We start from the raw sequence: 10037 nt of genomic DNA on the forward strand, positions 1-10037 counted from the left end.
GTTTATTTCTTTACATCTATTGCTGMATTCCTGGCTGGAGGCCACAGAAACTTCCCATTCCTGAGTGCAGAAAGACCCTGCACAATTTCCATGCCAGCAGCACAGTGCTTTTAGGCTGTTCCACTCTGCATAAATGATATTTAACAAGAACACACACTGTTCTTTTCAGATTTAGCAGATAAAGAAAGTCAGACATTTGCATGTTTAGTTTAAACTCTCTAAAGCAGTGATGAGTGAAGACAGAAATGAGCTGGAGGAGAAAACTCTTTATTTTTCTGTTCTGGCCCAAAGCTCTGGTGTGTTTCTGGTCTGTGCCCTGGGCACAACTCTCCTCACCTGCCCTGGCTCTGCAGCAAAGGGTCATTATTTCTCTGCTGTTCCAAGCAAGGATGGTTCCTGCTGTGCCAGGGGAGGGGAGAAGCTAATGGATGTRAAGGCAGAGCAGGTTTGCCTGGAGCTTGGTGCAAATGTTGGAGCACACGCAGAAATCCATACCTGAAAGGCATTATTTGAAATGCAATGAGGAATTTTGTCTTTACTGCATTCAGCAACACAACTTAAAAAAGGGAAATTTTCCACCTTTTTTACTGTTACTGTTTTGTAATATACGTCCAGCCTTGGATGCAAGGTCAGAGTCTCTCCTCCAAAACAAGGAAATTCATAAGTAGAGGACGAATCAAATTTCTTCAGCCAAGTATGTTCCAATCTGTGTTCAAAGGAAGGCTTAAATGTTTTAACCAGTGTCTGGCTGACACAAGAAACAATGGTTTTTCAATGGTTTTTGTCACACGTGGGACATTTCTATAATTTCTGACCTTATGTAGTGATGTTTCTTAAACTGGCAGAAACCTTTCCTTTGCAAAACCTCATGGTAAAATGTAATTTTTCAAGTGAGATGAGACTGGTGAGAGTGTCAGTGTYAATCCTGCTTCTGCCAGCTAAACTCAGTGATTTTGGGTCTGTGGCACCTGAAGTTTCCCAATAAAAACATAAGTATTAAAATACAGTAATATTACAGTGGAGACACATGGATGATAGAATATATTCCTCAGTTTCATGGTTCTGTGCTTATTTTTTCAATTCACCTGCAGGTCTGGCATTAATTGCCATTTAATGTATTTGAGCAAAACAGAGCAGATCAAGGGAAAAAAAAAACAAAAAAAAAAACCCAAAAATACCTGGACAAAAAATTAAAATATATCCACCCATTCTAACATTCTACACCTGTTATAAATAATCAGGGTAATCTCACMGTGGGAAGGGTTTGCATCAGCAGCCTGATGTCCCGAGGTGGTGGCCTCCAGGATGTTAATTGTCCTGTTAATAACCACAACAGAGCCTTTCACACCCAGGAACGCCCTGAGCAGGGCAGAACAGCTGATGGCTCCGGGGTGAGCTCCTGTAMAGAACCCACAATATCAAAATTGTTSACCTCCACCTCAGAGMACCTTTTTTTCTTCTCCCACTGTGACATGGCTTTGTTCTTACTCGACTTAGAGGCCTCCCTGGGATTGTCATTAAAAAAACCATTCATAATCACTCAGTGCTTTCAGCTTCAAAAAAAATCCATTGGAATTAGATTCAGTCTTAATTTCTTACGTATTTTATGTTTTTGTGATATGTTGTATTCATTTTTTTAAATTCAGAACCACAGAAAAATTTTTTATGTTCAGAACCACCACATTTTCTTCAATTCAGAAACACAATATTTTCTTCAATTCAGAATAATTTTGCCCTGGGCGAGTGAGATAGTGCTGAGCACCAGCTAAAACTGGAATTCATTGGAGTTTTCCACAACCACCAGATTTAGGATCTACCCAATGATRTCGTGATTCTCATCCTGGTTTTAGCCTGAAGCCCTAGTCTAAAGGCTGGCCAGGGCTGGGCTGGGCACAGCAGCTACAAGAAGTGTCAGGAGCTGAGGAAAGCAGAACATTTTTTATGGAGTCAACCTCGCCACCAAAGCCATTTTCTCTCTGACCTGGCCTTACTCTCCTCCTGCACATAAAGTATGGATCATGAGTTTTACACTCTTTGACGCTCTGAAAGTCAAAAGCCTGGTGTATTAAAAAATCTCTGACAGCAGGCAGATATTGCAGCCCGAGTTATGAGCAAAGAAAGAGTTCTCAGCTCACATTAAATTTTCTTTATGGTGGTTTTTTACTGTCCCACACTAAATTTTCTTTATGTCTGTGCTTCACCAGTTTATTTCCTCGTGAACACGGGCTCTGCAGTGGATCTCACTGCGCCAGGTTTGTGAGTTTGGCTCCAGCCCTCGGGTGTGTTCTGTGTGTCCTCCCTTTGTGAGAACCACAGGAGAGGTGACAGAGRAAGTGGGACAATGCTGAACAGCCAGAGGCAGATTTTTACTCTATTAGAATTTTTTTTTTAAATCATTTTTCTCTTCAGAGAGAGGTGAGAGCTGAATACTCTACGTTTGCAGCACAGGCTATAAAATAATTACTTTTTACATCCAACACTACTGGGAATTTTAAGATCTAGATAAAAACATTTAAAACCTCTATGGAAAGCAGCTCCTAGATAGAAAGAGCTAASTTTTTGTGTGGCTCCCCAAGAACCAAAATCCATCAGCATTTGTGTTCTTGGTCTGAGGTATGTTGGCTTTTAAGTCCAAGACAGGGGAAAAAAACAAGCAACCCTTTGAAAACTCTTCAGAATAACTCAAACAAACCCATGAGYTTCGTATAAACAAATTCTTCCAAACTGTCAAAACAATCTTTTTTTTAATTTGTTCATTTGGTCTTCAGCTGGATGTAAGGAATGGGGAATCCAGAGCTGAAACCAACAGGAAACCAACTTCATGCTCTCAAGAGCAGGAAAAATCAGATTTAGCCTAATAATGTCATATTTGTTTCCTCTGTGCATGTTGCTGTTACATTCATATATACAAAAAAAAATTCCAAATATCCCCTGTGTGATAATCTTGTCTACTCTCTGTTGAAAAACTGATTTTATAGGACACAGTCTTTTTGGGTCCCTAAAACAAAACAAAAACCTTTGGAAAAGCCAACAGTGGGTTGACAAGAGTAAGTCATGACAGACTGATGTAATTTTTCTTATGGCAKGTTTTTGCAGACCCAGAGAAATTGTCCTTGAAAGATGCAGGTGAAGTTAAAAGTCAAAAAATTATCCCAAATTGACAACCCAAAAGGAAAGTGCTAAAAATTATAGGAGTAGCAAGGCTAAGGAGAGCAAGGGAAGACAACAGTCTCCAATTTTTGATAAAGTCTGTAGAAATATCAAGGAACAACCTGCCCTAGGACAGATCAGTCCAGTTTGTATGATTTTAATTTTTAGAAGYRAGAAACTCTGCTGATGTTGKGRTTGTGGGGTACTTTGGGCTGGAGGRACAYGGTTTTGAGGTTCATTTTAGGGAGATTGACACCTGCTGACAGCTGAGTGATCATCCCTGACAGGCAGGGAAATTGAGATGGAGTCCCTGTCAAAACGAGGGGTTTACCAGTTTTCATGGAATTTTGGGAATCCAGAATGGAAAATTTTGCCATGGGGTGTATGAACCTGCCAGCATAAAACTGTGCCCTACAACACATTAAACAGCAAACCCTACTGCTGCCCCCTGTTTACACTGGCTGCTAGAAAACCTTTCAGTTTTGGCTAAAACTCAAGAAAAGCCCGTTTCTTTACCCTGGCTGTAAAAAGACCTCTTTTTTTTTTTTTTTTTTTTGTTTTCCATATGGATCGACACAAATTTGTGTTATTTTGTTCTACGTGTCAATACTCTCAAAACTGCTAATTGCGTGTGGTGCTGGCTTAATTAACACCCATAAATCACCACTAGAGTTATGTTTTCTGAGGTTATTTCCTCACCTTGTTGTCTTGAGTAAATGTTACAGCTCCTTGCACTGACAGTGTGTGTGAAGTGATTGAGCACTGGTGCTGAATTTTAGGGGTTACCTGCATGAAAGGCACTGAAACACAAATGACACAAAAACATTCCCCAAAAATCAGAGCAGTTGGGGAAGACTTGTACATTTTCTCACTTGAATGAGAAGTCCATGGAAATACAGATGTTCCTTTGGGGAGCATAGATAACACATCCAGCTCTCATGTTCTGGTTTGGTAGAAATCCCAATTTCTGTTACAATTTTCATTTCCTAGGCTGCGGTTGTTTGGTCACAGGTGCACACATCCCTCCTGTTTCACCAGCAGATTTGTTCACTGCTCAGCTGATGTGTCTCAGGTTCTTCCTCTCTCTTTTGGAGGCAATGGGGTCCTTCCTTGGGGGCAGAACCCATTCCAGAAATCCATGGTTTTGGGAGAGGAGCCACACCATCAACCCTTAGGTTGGAAATTAATATTCCCACTTAGGCTCCACACAGGGCTCAGCTGCTTCCTCAGGGCAGGGAATGGAATCACTGAGGTCAAACTAAATCTCCTCATCCCCATCTTCCCACAAAGTAACCAGATTTTAACTTCCCGGGGCTGGAAGTTTTTATCTCCCTACGTTTTTTGAGCTGAATTTGTTAGCGTTTGGGAGCGAGTGTTTTGTCTAGCACAGGACTGGAGTCAGGAGTTGAGGCTCAGTCTGTACTCTGGGAATGGCAGCAAGCCTCGGGACAGCTTTTGTCCACTCGGGAACAGATGGGATGGATTATAATTTGATGGGTTTGTAAGGTCCAGGGCTGAGGGAGACGCCCTGTAATTAAATAAAACTCAGCACTGCCGAAGTGTGAGAAAGGGGAGAGGAAGAGTCAGATTTAAYGATGAATTTCAGCGAGGTTTGACAGGGAGATGAAGAAAATAAAGAATTAACAGAACTGCAAGGTAACRTGAGGCTGCACAAAGCACATACCCAGTCGATTTTCCTCAGCAAAATCACCCCTGGCCACCCCYGACTGCAGGGTGAAATTAATGCTAATCACTTGCAGGCTTGTACTGCAGATGAACTCCAACAAAAAAAAAAWAAAAATCTGCTTCTATGCAGTCTGCTCAAACATAGCCCAGAGCTGATWTTACAGTTTAGTGCATATTTATGTTATAAAAACATTATGTCCCAAACTGTCAAACTCAGATTTGCAACACATTTACATTTACATATTTATCTATGCATGGATAGACCCTTTCAAAAAGTGATTTTGGAGACCTTAAGGAATCAGATCCKTTTAAGTGGTTCTCAATTTTTGCTCAGTTTTTAGAAGTGTGTCTTGATATTTCCTAATTGTAGGAGTTCTTTTTCATGTATATGCAAATCAGACAAATGTGCTGGACAAGGATTCTGTTGTCTGAGGAAATGTAGTTYTGAAAAAATAATAAGTATTAAATTTTGAATGAAGTAATAAAGCTTCGACCCCTATGACATTTCCTAAATTTTTATTGTACCCAACCATATTTCTTTCAATTAGCACTGCAGAAGAATGCATTTTTTTTTTACAAAGATATGATGAAGGAAAAGCAAAGATCCAGAAAAAAATATGAAACATCATCAGAGTCTTGTTTATTAAGTTAAATTTAACACACATTGTGTTACATTGCATTCATACTCTGCAGTTCAGAGCATCACATAACAGAAAAGCCCCTTAACAAAGGATTTACAAAAGGAAAGAACTAAAGCAGACTCTCYAAGTTAATTGATGAAGGAGAGCAAAATATTGTTTATTATTACCMTGCCAAGTTTACATTTGCATGCTTTATTTTCTTGGACCCAGTCACTGAGATGTAGTAATAGCAAAGACTTTGTTTAACAAAAATAACACTTGGAAGGCAGAAGGGTGAGGGAGAGAAGAGGAAGCAAGGGGACTTTAAGAAACTGATAGAATAGACAAAGAAATGGGTTAGAATGTTCTGAAAGAAGATTGGCTTCATCACATGGTGACAGCCTTGTTTGACCACAGGGTAATTCCTCTGTCCTGAGAAATTACCTAAAAAAGATTACCTAAAAAAATAATAATAATCCTAAAAAAAAAATTAAAAAATGAAATTGTTATAGACAGGAGGATTCACTAACAGAAAAAAAAAACAGTAAAAGAAAAATTCACACCAGAGCAATTTGGCTCATCTCATGTGTGATCTTGTCTTCAGTCCCCCTGAGTCCTACAGCACTTAGCTCTGCAGAGATGTCTGAGGRTAAACATTCTGAGCTGGATCTTCTCTAATACCATTTTATTTCATCTTATTATGGGGCTGGGCTAAAGCCAGCTGTGAAATTGAGGTCTAGGCTAAGTTTCTAAGCCCTGCCAAAGATTAGGGTGGTCTGATCCAAACCTTTGTTTCAAGCCTGTCTTTTCTCTTTTATCAAAGCCACGTGGGGAGGTGGCTCTTCAGTGCTTTCTGAAACGTCTTTTATGCTCCAGGAAACAATGCCTGAGTTCAGATCTTTGTCATAAAACAAGCAGGGAGGGAAAAATCTGTAAAATTAGAGCAGTGGGTGTGATTAGATGTAGCTTTTGAGGTTGTTTTTGAATGTCCACAAGTTTCCCAACCCCACTCAGGTGTCCTTTGTCACAAGGTGTCTCTGCCATCCGTGACTGCATTGTCAGCGATGAGCACAGACAGGGTTTGGGGACAGACAGGCTGTGTCCCATCCCCTGGAGGGGACAGGCAGCATTTGGCAGCTCCACGCTCCTTGAGCAGTGTTTCTTTCCCAGAAGGAGACAGCAATTCTTTCAGAAGTTGTCAGGGTGCAGAGGGAAGGTGGTGTCACACGTGGATCCCCACCAGGGCTGTGCCAGGGGCTCACCATCTGCCCAGGGGGACACCTGTCCCCTGCCAGGACCTGTCCCTCCCTGGGACGTGGCAAAATGCCCAAAAACAGATGGGAAGCAGCAGAAAAGTCTCCCATGCAGCTTCCCAGGTTGCATTTCCCCGTAGCATTCCTGCTTTGAGACATCAGGATATGGAAATTGTGCATCCTTCCAGATTAGCCTTGAAATGTTGCTGTTAAGGCAGATATTCCCATTCCTGGGATAATATGAAAAAAAAAAAAATTAAAATTTTTAAGCAGTAAAAGAAACCAAAAAGAAACCCCAAACCCCCAAAAAATACTAAATAAATGACAAATAAAAAATAAATAATATAAATAAATTATAAATATAGATACTGAATAAATAACAAATAAATAATATAAATATAAATGAATTTTTAGATATGCTAAACAAATAACAAACATATAATATATATAAATAAATAATAAATTATAAATAATTAATAAATATTTATAGAAATAAAGTATGTATATGAATAAATTATATATACTAAATAAATACTAAATAATTTTAATTGCCTATATAAATAAATAAATCTTATATAAATACTAAATAAATAACAAATAAATAAGTCAATAAATAATATATGTAAATACCGAATAAATAACAAATAAATAAATAAATAAATAAATAAACAAATAAATAAACAAATAAATAATGTATATAAATGAATTTTATGTATATACTAAATTAATAACAAATTAATATCTATAAAGAACTTAATAGTAAACAATAAATATTGTATAATAATAATTTATATCTATARATAAATGTAAAAATAATAAAAATATAAATAAGTAAATTATATGTATAAATACTAAATAAATAACAAATAAATCATATATATAAATAAGTAATAAATATGAAAATGTCTAAAAAAAGTCTATAAAATAAAGGGCAAACATCATGAGGCTTCACTCTTACCCTTCTCTGTCCCCCTTGCCCCTGTCCAGGTGTGGTGTTCCCTTACTCACCTCGTCTGGGCCGCTACAACCTCAACTTCCACGAAGCGCGGCGGGCGTGCGCCGAGCAGGACGCGGTGGTGGCCTCCTTCGACCAACTCTACGACGCCTGGAGGTCRGGGCTGGACTGGTGCAACGCGGGCTGGCTGAGCGATGGCTCGGTGCAGTACCCCATCACCAAACCCCGCGAGCCCTGCGGAGGCAAGAACACCGTGCCCGGAGTCAGGAATTACGGCTTCTGGGACAAGGAGAAGAGCCACTACGACGTCTTCTGCTTCACCTCCAACTTCAACGGTGAGTGTAACCGCCCACGCAGGAAAGACGACACGAGAGGCAGGTCCAGGTTCTTTTTTATTAATCTTCGGATTCCAGCTCTCTCTTACTAGCAACTAGCACGCTTTATATATTCTTTTCTTATCTCCCGCACATAGAATCACACCAATCACACATGTCTCAGCCACATCACATGGCCAGGTACCCTCCAATGTCCATGCACCATTGTCTTGGTTTGAAAGACAGGTGTTTTGCCAATAAAGGCAGGGACCCCCCGCTTGGAGTGGGGGATATGACCCCCCTTCCCTCTAACTTATTATAACTTTGAAAAAAATCACAGGCTTCCAGGCAAGAATATGGGGGAAAAGGGAATAACAGTTTATTTAATATGTATAACAAAGTGAAAATAAGTAATAACAACAATAGCAACAACCAGCCCAGCCCCAAACCCAGTGACAGCCTCACACTGATTCCCCAGTGACTGCAGGAGCGCTGTGGCGCAGGTCCCGGCTGGTTCAGATCTCCCACGTGGCCAAGGAGGGCCACAAAACTGGCAGAGATGGATGGGGAAAAAAAAAAAAGTTCCTCTGCAAACTCACAGCGGATACGCCGATCTCGGTGCTCCTTTGACCAACGCAGCAGAAATCTAAGGCAATCTTACCTGCCCCAGGCAAGGCACCGGGGCAGAAGATCACCGTGCAGCAAAACAGGAACCAAAGGGCAGTCGAGCTCTGCTCCACAGGTAGCAGGCCAACTCCCCTCTGAGCCAAGCAGGGCAATATATATAGTTACCCGCCACCACCACACTCACACTCACCCCTCCCAGTACTTAGCAAGATCGTTTGGGTGGGGTGTAGGTCCTATTGTCTTTACTAATCGCCCTGCCATCAAAGGATGACCTGGCAATCAGTGTATCCCAGCAACAAAATGGGAAAGAAAAATTCCCAAGAAAGAAAACAAAAGAAGATCCCATAAGCCACAACAACCATGTTCCTTTCTATAATTGCTGGGTCAGCTTCATTTGTCCAACCCCGTTCATCTCCATGGCTGGCTGCGTCACCTAGTCTGTGCCTTACTATGTCATTTAGCTCATGYGCATACTAYTCATTAGTCCTGCCCATACTAAATCYGAGCYCAGCCCCCAYAMAYAGCTGTAAGATARCGAGGGCCACRGCAGGTGAGAGGTGTTTGATGTCTCACAGCTCGGTGTTAGGCTTGGAAAACGTTAGGAATGAAATAATCGAAGAAAAAGGGTTGAAATCATTCTGGAGTTTGCAAGGGCACAGACGCAAAGTCATTGGCACSTGCTGCTTTTTACAACTCAAGGCTTGCGCTGGCAGGAGTTTCTAAAATCTGCACTTTCACCCCATTAAAATTTATATACACCCTTTTAATGCTGGTGTGTAACCGGTTTAATTCGGTTAGTGCAGTGAAGAAACCTGCAGTTCGTTAATTGAGTTTTGCTGTTGGATTCAATTATTATTCTGTTCATACTGCATAAATACATCAAAACAAAATTCTCACCATCGCTTCACCGTTCTGCAGTTCTGAGCAGCTCCTGCTCAGGTGCCACGTCTAATATGACCAACATTTCCTTATCAGGAGACCTATTCCTAGCTTTATTCCTTAATAATTTAGATTTTTAATCTTAGTACACTGCCAAGCCCCAATCACTTCTGTTCTAAGGCTGARCTGCTCTAAACCTTATTTTAGCAACTGCAAGCTTTTTTTGTTATTACTTGATATTACTTTAGGTATGAAATCAAATTAAATGGCTCAATCTCAGCCTGCTATCATGTCAGGGTTTATCTAGTGGCTGAAATGGATTTAGAAAGCATTGCTGTGGATGTCCACTACTCTACAGTCCTCTACTTGTGGATAATTCCTGCACAAATTCGCACATGTTTGGCTTGCAGCCCRCTCAGACCATGGAACTTGGCCTTTTTTTTATTTATGCACAGATAGCTTATCCACAGTGAAGCAGTGTTGTCCTGCAGCACAGCTGTTGTCCTGCAGCACAGCAGAAAAATAAACACAAGCCTTGGTTCTAGAAGATGTG

General features: G+C 40.5%; 1 protein-coding gene across 1 annotated transcript in view; it reads left to right on the top strand.

The window, feature by feature from the left end:
- The window catches only part of HAPLN1 (hyaluronan and proteoglycan link protein 1), a 64140-nt gene that overhangs the window by 47162 nt on the left and 6941 nt on the right, over nt 1-10037 (top strand). Inside the window, exon 4 of the mRNA XM_057386877.1 lies at nt 7697-7999. Coding sequence (XP_057242860.1) covers nt 7697-7999 — 303 coding nt within the window. The remainder of the gene's footprint in view (nt 1-7696; nt 8000-10037) is intronic.

The sequence above is a fragment of the Malurus melanocephalus genome, unplaced genomic scaffold, assembly GCF_030028575.1.
Source record: "Malurus melanocephalus ecotype Western Australia unplaced genomic scaffold, MMel_1.1 scaffold_1085, whole genome shotgun sequence".
NCBI classification, from domain to species: Eukaryota; Metazoa; Chordata; class Aves; order Passeriformes; family Maluridae; genus Malurus; species Malurus melanocephalus.